Raw genomic sequence first — 16623 nt, forward strand, 5'->3', positions numbered from 1 at the left:
GATGGCATTTGTGTTTTCCTGTTTAAAGAGGCTAATCCCTTAACCTCCTTTTCAAGTGTCTCTTATTCTTGTAGCTTTTGTTTCCTTTTGTAATATGAGTATGAGATTATCTTTCCTCTCACAACAGCTTTACACCTACATCATTTAGTCCATATGTATGATATGTAGCACTTTAAGGTAGAACATATACAGTAGGGGTGTAGCACACGATTCTAGACCCTGTACATTCTCTAATGCAGTGGTTCCCAACCTTTTTCCTTAAGGGACCCCTTTTTTATTATTGACTAAACTGAATTAATTGAATTAAGGAACATCTGTTATTGATTTATTAATATATACAAAAAAAGTCATGTCATTATAATGAGAAATGTTCTCAAAATATTTACATAGCATCTCAAAATTTTGACTTAGCATTTTAAGATAATAACGTACTATGTCAAAATAATGAGGACGTTTTTCAATATTGTGACTCTCAAAATAAGTAGTATAGTATCAAAAAGTCACTATTTTGAGATACTAAGTCAAAATATTGAAAAAGTCCCTTATTATTTTTGAGATACTAAGTAAAATATTTTGATAAAGTTTCTTATTATAATGACATTACAGAATCTTTTTTCCGCCACATTGGCGGAAATGGGTTTCCATAGCAGCTAAAATGTTGTGAGAAGTAACTGTTAAAACAACTTCCAGAAGCGAAGCAGCGACTGTGCTGCTGCACGACTTCCACAAACTGTGTGGAAAAACCCGACATTTTATTTTGGAGTCGGGACAGGAAGTCCGTTGACGCAAGGGAGGGAGGGGGGAGGAGTTGGGTGTTGCCTCAGTCCTGAAGCTTGAGTCAGGATTCCCAGTCGAGATTCAGTCCCGTTACTCGCTGTTATTCCTGGCCCTGCTGCTGCCGCCGCCGCCGTCCTGTGAACTCTGCACTCGATATTTGTGTCTAACGGACCACCATGGGAGTCGAAGGCTGCACAAAATGCATCAAGTATATGCTCTTCTTCTTCAACTTCATCTTCTGGGTAAGCAGCCGTGTGTTTGTTTTCCACATTGTGTGTTTGCTCCCTGTCGGCTGCGGTGTTGGTTTGTTTAGACTGCCAGTCCGTCATGAATGAACGATGCTGGATAAAGCAACGACGTTACATCTCTCACATTCACTGCTTCCACCGCCTTCATAACAACGGCGCCACAGCTTTCCCGCCGCTAGGGGTGATTATGGCCAAACTGGGGTGACCACATGAATTGATAGAAAATGCACGTGCGGTTAATTAACGTTACTACAATGGGCGTTCACGAGGTGGTGAATATTTCCCGTTTATGTACAGCGAAACAATATGTCTGAGTGTAGTCCCCTCCTGTGTAAGTCAGTATAAGTGACACTGGGGGAAATTGCGTCTTTAGCCCCTGAATGGTAGTTTGAATTTGTCGCGAGATAAAACATCCAACAGTTTTGTGTCAAGTTTTATCTCACTGAAAGAAACTAAAAACCCAAGTGGGCTAATGATAAAGTGGCAAAATGTGCAGTCTGTAGGTCGCCGTGGAGCCCTTGCGGAACATTGGGCGGCAGTGGAGGCTGACTTGCTTGGGCTTGGATGATGGCTTTGTTTGGATTACATCCTCCACCCAGCTTGTGTGTGTGTGTGTGTGAGAGAGAGAGAGAGAGAGAGAGAGAGAGGTGGAGGGGGACCCATGGTGGTTTCCATTTGGTGAGTCAAGGCCCCGTGTTGTGTGATGGATCATGGAAACATTTGTGGGTGTTTAGATTTTACTCTCTCTACTCTCTAATAGCTGCTGCATAGTTTGTTCTCCTTTGAGTAGAGCGACTTTCCTTCTCGTTCTTTGGGTCTTAAAATTTAGCAGTAATGGCCTAAACCAAAATAGAAGGACTCTATCATATCTTTTCTTCCATTTTGTGAAGGAAAATATGAACAGTACGTTGTTTGGAGCTGATTGGTTGATCAAAGTCCCGTCAGGAGACTGGTTTTGAAAACTTAAGCATTGATTCTGACCAAATCGAATCAGCACAGGGGGTCGGGGGTGGGGGCTGCTCTGGTTGGGCCGTGTTGTTGAGGGAATGAAATATGATTAAAGAAGTCCTATTGTATTAACAGATTAGGCTTTAAAGACTTACAGACGCCATAACGCTCCACAGTGGTTTCTGATGGTTTTACAGCCCTAGAAATCACTGTTGGTCTTTGATTGTAATGTGTGCAATAGAACAGGTCACACTACAAAGTCATCTACCAGTTATGTGATTATTCTATTGGCCAGTGCAGTGCAGTGCAGTGCTGAATGACGTCGCACTGCGTTGCAACCAAGTGTGAAGTTCCCATTGGTTTGTGGATAAACGTTTTGAAGCCTCGAGTTTGGCACTATGGTTGTCGCCATGATGTATTGTCGGAGCCAGCGGAGATGATGTACTGTGAGTTGAGCTTGTCTCATTGGTGACGCAGTTTCGACAGTTTCTGTAGCAGGAAACAATGGCAGTTTCTCATATTATAGCTAAACAGTGAACTTGCATATAATTCCTAAACAATTTTAACTGAGAAAAATAATCAGTAACAGAATCTGGATTCATATCTGATCAGCACTGCCTAGCTTCACAGTTTGATCTGAGAATAACCTGTCAATCACAAGATAGCCACGCCCTAAAGCATTCCCTACTTTATGGTCTATTTTACTCTAAATGGGACCATCATTTACTAAATGAACATCATGCTGTATGGAAGAAGACTGAAACTAGAGCCTGAGACCATAAACTCATCAGGAAACTGTTTACTGAGCTCATACATCAAGTGAGAAGTCGGTTCATTTCTACACTAGACTCTAGATTTCACTTCAAGACTTTATTGCAGCCAATGGAGCTCCCCCTGCTGGCCCTTACATAGAATACAGGTTTAAGACACTAACACGTTGTCTTCACTTCAGACCCAGAAGATCTGTCCATTTCTTATACTGCCAGCAGTCATGTCAGCATCAGACAGCCGGCCCAAAACCGCTGCTTAATTCTTCTCAGCTTTCAGTTTATACAGAACTATCCAAACTGACCTAGACACAAATTTCTAAACCTCATCCGTTTCCGCTCCCTGCTGCATAGAGAGTATAGAGTGGGCTTCGCCAGATTTGTTTCACAAACTAGCACTTGAGTACTGGGAATTACCCTTGACAGCATCAGATATATGCCATTTCCTCCATTACACCATTATGCAGGTAGGGAAGCGCAACACCCCAACACATTCAAGCAGCCGATCAAAAACGTGTTAGTTGGAGTAAGAAATTGCAACACAACTAGATTATGTCTACAAGGTTCAACCAGTTTCAAACACTGTCCCTTATTTTCAGCTGGAAAATGAGTGTGTGTGAAGGAAAAAAATAGCTGATTGCGTCTCCTTAATTTAAGGAGTGGCATTATCCATTTAACTTTATTTAAAATTTATAATATCAATCAATCAATAATATGTCTTTCTGAACACAACCTTCTGTATTTGGATCAAGTAGCTTGTGAAAAATAAGGTGTGTCAGATTAAGTAGGCCACAGTTGTTTGTTCAATATGCCAGATACATATTTAATCAGCTTTTAGGTTAGTATCACATTGAACTCTGTATCAATATTGGTATCAGGGCCATAAAACTTACCGCACTGTGTTTAAGAGACACTATTATATCGCCTTCCGGCTTCTTTTTACATGTGCACATGTATTTTGGAGGTGTTGCGATTAGTGAAACATGACTTTAATGTGATTGTTAGTGCATTACAGCATCCCCCCGTCCCCTCCTTTCGTTTTAACACGTATTCCACTTTAGTCCTTTCAGTTTAATTGGCTGCTCTAAAGAGCTCTGTGAAAGGATCCACCAAAGCAGACAAGTTCAGTCCACCTAAAGAGACTCTTTGACTGCAATGTGCGGTCGCAGAGCAGCCGGCTGAGGAGGCTGGCTCTTTAAAAAGGAGCCCTCCTGTTTCCATAAATCATGCTGGACATTGAGAGGGTTAAGAGGCTACAGGGTTGGGGGGGAGGGAAGCAGCCTCTGTGTGGTGGTATGGGAGTCTTATGGGAACTGCAGACAACACCCCAACCCCCCAGTCCCCCTCCTCCAGCATGCCCAGCATTCTACAACCCCCTGTACTCTGGGCAACAGGCAGAAATAGACACCAGAGGGAGAGCTGACAGGGAAACTGTGCTGTGCCGATCTCACACACTAGATGATATTTGTAGCAGTTTCAGAGTTTCACCCTCATTTCTACATTGGACTTATGTGTTTAAGTGTGAGTTCTGTGTCTTATAACACAATTAAACTGGCTTATTATGGTCATAAGTGTTGTGGGCCAGAAGGTACGCTCTCTTTGGTGACAGCAGGCCGGAGTAAGCGTGATGATTCTGGCCTATGTTTTTAGACAGTTATCTTGGGGTGGAATGTGTGACCACAAATGAAGCGGCCGAATGAGCAACAGATGGTTAGACAGCGTCTTTGGCATCCAAGCCCAAAGATAAGACGTTGGAGTGTTTTTGTAATTGTAGCATGTTGTCTTGCCTCGGTTTTGATGGTGTGATTATATTCAGTCCTTTTGTGGCTTTGTTATGAACAGGTCACACTTTGGTCTGTTGAATGGGTCCCTTTAGTGTCATCCACCTCTGATGTCTGAATTCGGTGAAACCTTGTGTCGAATAGAATCTGTCCCAAGGACAATGCAGTTTTGTGTTCATTTTCACACCCAAGTGTCCTGGTGCATCATCGTATTGAGCTCATTTACTGCTTTAGTTCTAAATGGTCCCCTGCAAAAACTATTTCCGTCATGATAAATGCGGCTAAGCCAAACCTAGTTGAATTATTCGATGGAAATGAAATCATAAATTGTCAAAGGGCAAGGTTGGCAACTAATATATCATAAACAGTGGTCAGTATTTTCCTAAAACAGCAGGGAACTGTAAGTGCATTTGTTGGTGACTATTTTCAGCTGTCGATTCTAGTGACATTTAATGGCAGCAGGATGGTGAATGTTGGATTGAGTCAAAATAAACAACTGTGTACATTTTGGAACAGTGCAGCGGTGTGGCTCATGTATTGGTGTTTTCAGTCTTTTTTATTTTTTTGGACAATAAATTAGCTATATTAGGGTCCACACACAATATTTGCTCATTGTTGGTTTTGGTCTTTTTGTGGGATTTGTTGACAATAACAGAACTATCCTGCATTAGGGTGACCCCCAAGATTTCAAGGAACCCCAAAATGAATGCATATTAGACAAGGTGAAAGGCTTTTGTCTTTTGTCAGTGGTTCCTGGGTCGGCACCCCAACAAAGCTTCACACGGGGTCGCGAGGCCTCCTTGATTTAAAAAAAAAAAAAGCTTATTAAGTTTGTATGATTGTTAAAAATTATTAATATGCTCAGAATTCATCCAAATCACTTAGTTTACACAAACTTCCTGCAGTTACTGAGTTCACTGTTTGGGTTCATTGTACACCTTTTAAATACAGTATAAAATATGGATGAAATGTGTAACTTAAGCAGTAGACTTCAGTTTATTAAATGATAGAAGATTGGTCCCTTAAGTATAAAGGTTGGGAACCACTCTCTTGAGGAATCCCATCTGAGGCTTGTTTTATTTTTAGATTTGAAGATGAAGTCTTCCTGGTCAGTTAGTGATCAAACTGGGATCCCTATAAATTACAGTCATTCAGGCCTGTTGCTGCATGTGACACCACCCCCTCCCCCCTTTCCTGTCACTCTTCAGCTGTTCCTATCCATTAAAGCCAATAAAATATATAAATTACAATAGTGTATGGAAATTCTAATTCATTTTGCTGGGGGGCCCTACAACACACCCAAGGACACTGGTATCAACACATAGTTAAGTTAAGTAACATTTCACATATCTTGTGAAAGAGAAACATCATAACCCACGCTCTGGGTGGTGGAGATTCCTGTAACAATTGCCATAACGAGTACAAACATTAATAATCAACGTTGTCTCCCAGCTTGTTAGTACATGTTAAATCCTCCTGCACAAGCGTTTTCAGTAGGCTGATGTTGGGCGGAGTGCTGTTGGAAGTTTGCCGAGGCTACCAAACTTTATCCTTTCCAAAGAATCAGAAAGGTGTACATTGTCCCGGCCTCATGGGTGCAACAGAAAGGTAGAGGAGATATCAATCAAGCATAGACTTGTACACACTTAGAAGATGTTTGTTTAGGCAAAATAAATGAAAACATGTGGTGGGACCATGGCTGTATAAGTTATTTTAAATCAGGCAAATGTATTTATGATGCGGTGTGATGTCTGACAGTTTGCTCCTTTTTAGGGCTAATGTTTACTTAAAAAAAGCTTATTAACAACATTAATGATAGGTCTATTGCTTTCAGTAATAATAAAACTAGATAGATAAAAGATATAGTGCTGCTACTAATAATTATCTACATTATTGAATCAAAAGATTTTCTTGATCAATCGATGAACTTTTGTGTTCTATAATGAAATAATAATAATATAGAAAATATAGAAAATGCCTATAAAATGTCACAATTCCTCGGGCCCATTGACATGTTTGAATTGCTTTTATCTGACCAAGACTGAATGCAATTCAGTTTATTAAAAAAACACAAATATTCACATTTGAGAAGTTGTAACCAGTGTGAAATGACGTAAATGAAGAAATCTATTATCATTGTTACTTGGAAGCTGTGTGTTGCTGAGATGTTGTTTGGTTTTGTTTTTTATTGTTTTTTTGTGTTTGTGGTGTTGCAGAAGGAGACCAAAACAATTTTTCCTACGGGAAGTCTTGGGTCTTCTAACTACTCCCACCGAGTATTAACGCAGTTTGAGCCATTCTTTCAGTCCCTGTGACTCACACATCGCAGATAGTATTAATTATGGCTCAAAGGCCGTCTTATGGATTTGTGATTAACAACTTTTATTACTTTGTCATGGAAACCACTGTTTGGTGGATGTGTTTGTGAGTCAACCCCTTTTTGTGTCTTCAAGCTGTAGCTAACCAGGGACCAGGACCGTTCCTCAGCTCAGGTACCGGTAGCTATAGCTGCGGCTCAAGCCTCAGTCACATCTCAGACACAGTATAAAAATCACAGGGTTTCAATGCTCAGTCTGGGTTCTCCCTCTACTCATCATTTAAACAAATGCTGTAAATGAAAGCTTCTCAGAAATCTGTGCTGGTGACTCATCTCAGTGGTAATTCACGTGGTAAAGAGGCAGGGAGTTCACTTATAGTTAGTAAGTCATTCTGTGGTGCTGCTGTAGAGGTGTGTGTGTGTGTGTGTGTGTGTGTGTGTGTGTGTGTGTGTGTGTGTGTGTGTGTGTGTGTGTGTGTGTGTGTGTTAAATTTCGGCACTCTTGCCAGTTATGGTGTTGATCTGGTTGCTAGGCAGCAGCTGGCCTCAGCTCTGGAATGGAGGAGAAGGAGGAGGATAAGGAGGGAGCGAGGGGTGGCTGAGCCTGTTGGTTAAAATCTATTACCATAAACTAACGTGAGCTAGTTTAACTCAGATGTTGTCTTTGGCCACATTCTCTATTTTGAATATTTTCAAGTATGAGATTTCTAAAATATCCAGTCCCATGTGGAGCAGAAAGGTGTCTGTTTGGTCCACCAGTGTGGTTTATTTTTCTGCTGCCATATGTGGTGATTCTAGTTCCTGTGTGCCTGCTGAAGTATATGCTAACTCTAGTTATATTTAGGATTTCTTTGTCCTGGGCCCAAACAAAAGGGCTCAGGAAGGCTTAAGCCAATGTAAACCACCCTTAAAAACAATACATTCCTGTAACAAAGTTACTCATTACAGTATGTGCAGGGCTTCCCCTAGGAAATTAGTAAGCAAAGGAAGTGAGTAAAAAAAACTGATTCTTTGCTCTAGATATATGCTAAAAGTAGCCCTAACGCTTCAATACCTTAAAATAACTTTGTTCATATTTGCTTTCAGTATATCCTGACAGTAGAACATGAGACATGAAACATGAAATCAGGTTCCTCTGCCTCCTCCTAGTGCTCCTAATGCTATTTGCAAGAATCCACCAGGCCTGAACGAAAACAACCAATCAGAGCAGAGAATGATAGATTGTTGAGTCTCATTACCAGGGTCCCAAAGGGTATGTATTTGATACCTTTCTCACCTCTGATTGGTTGTTTTTCTTTTTCACAGATAATCTGTCTCATACACTACTGTAAGGATACAGTAAAAGTTTCAGCAAATATGTCAGAAAGGTATTTTTATAAAAAATGACCCTAATGACCTACTGCCGCTTTTAATTGGGAAATACCATAAGTTGCATTCTTGCAGAGTTACATGAGAAAAATGTTACCTCTCTCATGTCTGTGTGCTAAATATAAAGCCACCAGCTGCAGCCTGACTGGCTCAATCCAAAGGCAGCAAAATGTGTCTACTTGCATATAAAGCTTACTTTTTAACATGTGCTGTTTTATGCAGAGAGCCAGGCTAGCTGTTTACCAAACTATTCTTTTAAATAATTGGGCTTGAAATAATAGTTTGAAGGGTTCAAGGACCAGATCAATACCACATAACTGTTTAGTGCGTGACGTATGGAGCTAAAGCTGGGAGCCAGTTAGCTCAGAAAATAAGCGTAAAAATAAGCTAACTGTTTAACACAGCCTACGTAGTTTAATTTATACACAAACAAAAATGGAAAAAAGTGTATTCATCCGTCTGCTGTTCGCAAAGAAACAGTTAAAGCACTTAACTCTCCCTAAAAGTTGTTGTTTTTACATTACTGTTTGTGTATCAGATTACAGAAAAACTGCTGGGTTGATTATTTGAGCTTAAATGTGAAATTTTGAGGCATTGGCGGGTGGATTCTTTTTTTTTTTTTTTGTTAAGATAACCAGTTAAGATCTCCCTTCTTACCTCATTTAAATCCCGGAAAGAAGTGCATTTCTTAAAATGTCAAATTTTTTCTTTCTGTGTGTCCTGATTGTGCAAAACTACAATACAGAGAAAAGGAAAGTCAGAGGCAGAGCTGGGGCCCTTTAAAGCTTTCTTAGTGAAGTCTGTTATGGGAATAGCTGATGTTATCCACACAGCAATTAGAGCAGTAGCCTCACTATGTTTTTATGTTGTCAAAACCAGCTCATTTTTATGAGTCAAAGGAAGTTTCAGTTGTGCTTATCTGCTTACTTCCAGAGAATGAGATGAGAAGATTGATCCCACTCTACGGTCTGTCTGTTAAATATTAAGCTAAAGCCAGCTAACTTACCTTAGCACAAATACTGGTTTTACATTACTGGGGTAATGAGATACAACATGTTAATCAGTGATCTCTAGAGGTTCTGTGAGGCAATTGATGTTACCTTTAGGCAGCACAGGGTTAGCTGTTGCCAAGTTCCCAGTCTCAGGCTGTATATTATCTGACTTTGAGCAAGAAGGCAAATGAGTGTATTTGTCTCTGAATAGTTCATAATGTTGACATTCAAATTCTAAATCAACATTTGAGTTCAACGCAAGTCGGTACTAAAGCTAAAAACCCGTAGGGCTGTGTATTGGCAAGAATTTGGCGATGTGATATGTATCAAGTTACAGGGGTTACAATTCAATATATTGCGTTACTGTAAGCGCGGCGATAGATTGCAGTTTTTCTCATCTCAATATGCAACCAGAACGTTCTGATCTACATTTAAATTTGTCAGTCGTGTAACATCCATCCAATTTCATATCCCTCAGTTTAAGTTTACAACACTGTAATCTAGTGGTTTGGGGTTTAAACACAAGAAACGATACAATATCACAAAACAAATATTGTTACAATATTTATTTAGGTGTGGCTGGCTATGTGGTTGCTTCCTGCAGGGTTGTGTGGAGATGTAACTGCCGTAAAAGTGAAGTCATATAAAAGGTGACATTTGGTAGTCTTAGTTTGCCCAAAATGTGGGACTGTGTGTAATGTAATATACAAAATAAATGAAATGTACTGAAGTAATTACATGTGTTTTTATTGTATGTTGCAGCTTGCAGGAGGTGTAATCCTGGGTGTGGCCCTGTGGTTAAGACATGACCCCAAGACCAGCAACCTGCTGGACCTTGAATTGAATGGATCCCATGCCCCCAGCACCTTCTACATCAGTATGTATCTCATCTGTTAATAGTTGAGTGAGGTTAACTGCTACTGAGTGGATTTGTTCAAATGGAAATGCTCTCTTAGTTTATTTATTCTTTGTTATTCTTCTTTAATTATTTTGCTCAGGATCTGACATTGGCCTGAATTTCATACATCTATTTAATATACAGACCAGGATTTTATGTCAAAGTGAGATAAACAGAGTTTAAGCAGGATTACCTTTCGCTATATTCCTCAATGACTTAAAGAAATACAGTGATAAAAGAAGGAAATGTGCCATTATAACAGTTCAACCATATCAGTATTCACTTACTTTAATGGATTTAGACAAAACCTAAACATTATACACAGTAGGCCTTTATCTCAGCATCTGGTTCACTTCTGTGAAGAAATGTAAAGTAAACTGTCTAATAAAACAATGGCATCAGGGACAAGAAAACACTGAATTTGTAAAATTAATAAATAAACTTATTAAGTCTGTATGATTGTTAAAAATGAAATACATAATAAAGAGATAAAAAGTTCCCTAAACAAGAAATGATCTGCTCAAAATTAGTCAGGGGGTTGTCTGTTTACTCAGTGGTAGGAAAGGGGTCCCTTAAGAAAAAGGTTGGCAACCACTGACTTAGAGTATAAAGAGAGAGAGAGAGGGGAGAGAGGAGAGGGAGACGGAGGGAGGGAGGGAGAGGGGGAGAGAGGGGAGAGGGAGGGAGGAGAGGGAGAGAGGGGAGACGGAGGGAGGGAGGAGGGGGGGAGAGAGAGAGAGGAGAGAGGGAGGGAGAGAGGGAGAGAGAGAGAGGGAGGGAGGGAGGGAGAGAGAGAGAGAGAGAGAGAGAGAGACTACCTGCAGCTTGTTCAGGTCACAGTGAGTGAGTGGTGAAAGCATGGACTTTTCCAGACTCGAGGCAGACAACATCTTTGATCCGTGTGTGTTAGAGAGTGGTCTGTGTAACATTTATCAGTTAAATTTCCATTTAAAAAATTTTAAATATTACATTTTCTAAAATTCTATTTTTCTTTTGTTAGATCAATGTATAATTAATATACTGGGGCCTTTTTTTAAATTTTCTGTTTGTGCGATACTGGATAGACAAATGCAAAATGCAAAAAAATGTGTATGTATTTATTTCCATTTGGCTAGCGTATTTAGCCTGTTTTTCTTCTGGGCAGTATGGGAAAATCGGACAATAGGCGAGACAAGCAGCGACGCCAGTCAGACATAAGTTGAGTCCAGTGCTTAGACCTGCCCTCTCAGACACCCCAAACACACAAATGGAAATAAATTCTATCTATCAATCTATTTTTCAATTTTCCACTTTTCTATCCAACATCGCATCATAGAAAATTAAATAAAAAAAGAATTGAATTAAATTTAAATTTTCTAATTTTCATTATTTATACGGCAAATGTAAGTGCTACACGGACCGTAGAGCAAGTTTAACACTTCCGTGGTTACAGTATGTCTGACCTGTAGGTGGCATTTACAGAATGAAAACTGCCCTCCAAAAAAGGGCAACTGAAACTAGAGTTGACAGTGCTTTAGCTTGAGCGAAACATTTGCGTTTATCCCATGACTGGCTCACCATCACTATGGTTACCAGGAACTTGAGGTATGACAAAGCTGTGTACCCCAGATGAGACAAGTGTGAGACTGCAGTCATACGTCACAGTGGAAATTATACGGAGTATAGGTGAAATGCAGAATATGGTTTAAGAGTAAACATTGTAAATGAAAAGTTAAAATAGTTTTTTTGTTTGCCTCATTTATGTTCTGCTTTGTTCTGATCCACAAAGTTTAGCTTCACCAGCAAATAAATTTAAATAAATATTGATCCATCTGAACAGTGGGGCTGCAGCTTAAAATTATTTTCATTATCGTATATTCGGTATCTATTTACTGTTTTTTGATTTAACCAATTCATTGTTCCATCTACAAAATGTCAGGTCTTTAAATTGCTCAATTTGTTCGAAACCCAAAGGAAATATTCTGTCGGAACATAAAATATTTGGAACCCGTGCTTCATTTTATGGGATCGACTCATCAATTGATGGACTAATTGTTGGAGATGTACCGAACAGTGTCCAGTCAGTCGTAGCGTGGGTTCACACACACACGCGCAGTACGGGTCGTCCAGAGCTGACCCATAGCAACCTGGACGTGACAATATTAAACTGCTGTGAAACAGGCTAAGATGAAGTGGGGCCGCCCTGCCTCGCCCAAAACACCAGCGGCTTGTGACCAGGTCTAACAGAGGACACGCAGCTCATCATATGACTCTGTGAAAAGTTTGAAGCTCGTCACCGTCAGTTCCTCCTGTCTGTCTGCACAACCTGAGTCATCTGCCTCGTGAGGAAGAGAGGGAAAGGGAAAATGGTTGGAAAATGCAGCGTCGGTATAATTACGCAATAAATGTGAGAAAGAGTTTCCTATCTACATCTAAAATAGAGCTCCAGAAAAAACGTGGAAGGGGTGTTTGGATCATTGTTTTTGCCTTCCTCTGAGGAAACATAGCTGCGGTTGTGAAAAAAGCCTCACCAGTCAGAGAGGACCCACTCAGGGACTCTGTCAAACGGCCTCAATGATTGCATCCTACCCATTACATAAAGCCTCCCTCTCATTCCAGAGGAGTGGAGAAAAAGCCTAGTCGGTATAGGAAAAAATTCCTCACTGGCCCTCCCTTCTCCTCCTCCTTACCGGCCCCACCCTTATTCCTCCCTCCTCTGTGAAAGTTTTCCTCTCCTTTACTCCGCTCAGTTTCTGTCCACTGTCGCTCCCCCTTACTTCCCCATCTGGTTGTGGTTAGTGTTCACTGTCTCGCTTACCCTTATTTTTTTTCCCCCAGTCCCTCCCCCTCCCTCTATCTCTGTCTGCCCTTTTTTTCCCCTCCCCTCCCCTCATGTCTTCATCCCCTGCTGCCAGGAACTTTTCAATATGGAGTCCTACATCTGCTTCTCTCCTCTCTCACCCTACCCGCACACAGACACAATCACCCAACGACGACCCGTCTCTCGCCTTTCTACAGAATTTAACATACAGCGAGTTTGTCAGTTAATGCTTTTAACTACACTGAAGTCTGTTCTCTAAACAATCCCAACTTAAAAACAACAGAAATTAGATAAACTACAGCTGAATAAGCAGTGTGTGTGCTCATGTTTTATTTTAAAACTCCCAAAAAGTGTGCTGACTTTGTAGGAAGGCTGCAAATGGAACGTCTTGACACATTTTAGATTAGGCCCGTGGGTTGCGTTCAAACTAATCCAGTGTTCATTCTTTTGGGGTGTTTTTTCCAAGTGACAGCCTTACAGTCGCGCTGCAATACTGACCTCAGTTTTGCTCATCTGTTCTCCTATCAACAGGACATTCATTCAACTAATAATGTTAAATGTCTAATTTAATTTCATAATTTAAACAAGTCACAAGACTGGACTGGAGCTTGTGGTTGTAAGTCCTAAAATGGTTATAACTGTGGCAACTACAGATTTTAAGATTTTAATTTAATCTGACAAATACTTACCTTACGTTAATGATAGAAGATCAATGAATGTGATTTAATTTGATTATGGGTTGTGCAGTAGAGCTGCAGTCCGTTCTGTATGCAGCGCTTCAGAATGAAACCGAATACTTGGACAGTTACACTGGCCTAACATCTACCATTTACAAAGAACATGTAACTGTTCATGTTTAGGCAGAGAGTGGGCAATGCAAGCAGAGCAAACTAAAAAACAGTTCTGGATTTCTGGCACCCATTTTCATAGAATTATCATTCACATGCATTAGATGAGGCTTTTAGAGCTTCAGGAAGTTATTACTTGAACTACTTTCCTTTTCAATTCCAAACCACATAGTCATTCAGGTTGGAAGCAGCACTGGGTGATTCCCAGAAGGACAGAAACACTACACACCGTCAGTCCACACCTAAACAGATTTTATACATATCAGGTGGTTTACAGTACCACCTCACAAAAATAGAATTTGAGTCAGAGGAATATCCCCTCTCAGAGTTCCCAAATAGCCAGGCTGTGTTTGTCATGTGGTAGACTGGTCCAGGAAATAGAGGTGGGCGATATATATCGTTTGCAATAATATCGTCATTGTTGTTTTGACGATGTGCAAATTTCCATTATCGAGTATTTAAATTACTTTGCGGAAACTCAGAAATCAGAAATACTTTAATACTTACTTAAACTCCTAATATCCACTTAATACACGGTGCAGCAACGCTCTCTACAGCATGGCAGGATTCAGTCACAGGACTAGTGGGCCTACGTGATCACATGACGTGATCACATGACCTCTCGCTAGCATCCTCCTTGCAACAGTTTAGCAGCGCGTTGTGATGGTAGAGACAAAATGCAAGCAACTCCAGTCCCTGGAGCTACCGGTACTTCAGATGATTAGTGCCGAGACGTGGGTCTACCTCTCTGGCATGGAAATGGTTTAGTTTCGAAAATACTTTTTTAGCGCAGCGTCGAGAGCGGTTCAAGTTGAAATCTGTTCAACTTTTTGAGTTTCAGCTCGCTCTTTAGCACTCTCAGTGCTAAAAACATGTTTGGTGGACACCACCCCTAACTCAGACAATTCCAATCACATTTTAAAGGATATCGACTGATTATCGTTATCGCCAAAATCCCAAAAATTAACGAGATACAATTTTTTGCCCATATCGCCCACCCCTACCAGGAAAGGATTGAAACCTTAGATGTACATATTCTACACATGCCCAACATTAAATGACACATTCACATTTCTGGAACTACGACTAGGCCTGTATCTGTGGAAGAAAGGAAGCAGTCTTGTATGATGGAGAACATAACAAACCACTGATGTGATTATTGATGATAACAAATTGATGGAAGAAAAATAGACTTCATGTTCTCATAGTCAAACTACTGCATTGAGTGATTCTTTTGGCCACTATGGCAGCAGAAAACCATGTGATCTTGTATAATCTATATGGCTAAATTATTGCATAACAACAGTTGTATGTTAAAAAAGCAACATTAGCATTATATTTTAAATTAATTTAAATAATTTATTTTGGAAAAGGAAACATCAGAGTGTACAGAATAGTTTCAATATTTATTTATTTTCAAATTTGTCTTTTTAATTGTAAATCTTTCCAAAATTGTTCCATACCAACCTTCCAATGTAGGTGCTACTAGATTTAGTCACTTTTTTAGTGATTTAAGTTATGTTTCAAAAACAAAAGGTGGTCCAGATTAAGAGTCTCCAAGTTCTGGGGTGTTTGAATTTTGAATACGGTGCTTTAAAATGGCTGAAAAATGCATTAAAAAATGGTTTAGTCTGCAGTCTTGACACACTGTCTGCGGTTTCAGAAATCTTTCTGTGTCCTCCAAGAAATTCCATCTGTAAGGTCTTTTCCACTGTGTATGTCCCAATCTGAAGTCAGAATTTCTGATGTCCTTACATGGCTGGATTGCAGGTTTAATAATAAACCAAAATATAACAGGGAAGAGGAAGCAGCAGAAAGGAAGGCTTTGTATAATAAACAATATCTATATGACTTCACCGAAGCATCTGAATAACATATTTGGAGGTACGTTGTTATATTAGCTTGATTATCTTGGGGAAATATCACCTGTGCTGCACGTTGTTTATCAGTGAGCGGATGAACGAACACAATAGGCACAATTTCGAGAACCTAGGTGGAAGTTGTTAGTTTATGTTTGTGCTCATTACAAAAGACAAATATCCTTTTCTGAATTTTGACGAATTCCTTAAAAATAGAATGAAATATTTGATTTATAGTTGATTTGAATTATATTTTTTTATAATTGACATTATTTTCCTACCATACACAAGCACCTGTAAGCTTGTGAAGCCCATACTTCAAGGTGAAAACCAGCCATACACATGACAACTGAGTGACCTCCATCCCCATATGAAGACTGTGAGGTGTTCTCTGTAAAAACATTTCTTTCACTAGACAATGCAATAAAGTTTTGGTTCATTACACATTGCATATTATACATTGCATTAGGGGTGTAAGAAAATATCAAATCATATCACGATATTTAGTTTTGTGATATTGTATCTATTCTCAAAAACACTATTGATTTTTATATTTACACCTCCAACCACAATTTCCGTTTCTCCAATACTTGAACCAATATGACTGGTTTATACGACTGATTTGGTAATCTTGCAAGATAAGGCTTTCAGAGGCTATTTGACCATTCGACAAGCACTTTGGTAGAGGCATACAAGCATACTTAAGGAGCAATAAAAATGAAAGTCTAACACTAGATTTTAGAAATTTATAGAAGAATGTAAAAACATTTAAAGCTGTGTTTGGGGGCCATTTATCACTACCTAATTATTACTTGATAGCACATGTTGTGGTCTTTTTATTTGTCGCCTCGAAATTCGAGCTTGACACATCTCATGGCAGTGCTTCAGCATTCAGACTGTACAAGGGAGATGCAGAGGGCCTGGTGAGTGGAAGCCGACAGATCATAATGGAAGAGGATCCATGAGTAGATTAAATCAAGACAGACAGGAAAAGACATTTAAGTAAATGGAATTATTGAG

General features: G+C 39.8%; 1 protein-coding gene across 1 annotated transcript in view; it reads left to right on the forward strand.

Moving 5' to 3' along the window:
* Positions 1–811: 811 nt before the first annotated feature.
* Positions 812–16623, forward strand: part of LOC127351907 (CD81 protein) — a 28651-nt gene continuing 12839 nt past the window's right edge. Inside the window, exons 1-2 of the mRNA XM_051379899.1 lie at positions 812–1019; positions 9961–10075. Of these exons, the coding sequence (XP_051235859.1) occupies positions 954–1019; positions 9961–10075 (181 nt within the window). The 5' untranslated portion in view covers positions 812–953. The remainder of the gene's footprint in view (positions 1020–9960; positions 10076–16623) is intronic.

Source organism: Dicentrarchus labrax, unplaced genomic scaffold (genome assembly GCF_905237075.1).
Source record: "Dicentrarchus labrax unplaced genomic scaffold, dlabrax2021, whole genome shotgun sequence".
Taxonomy (NCBI): domain Eukaryota; kingdom Metazoa; phylum Chordata; class Actinopteri; family Moronidae; genus Dicentrarchus; species Dicentrarchus labrax.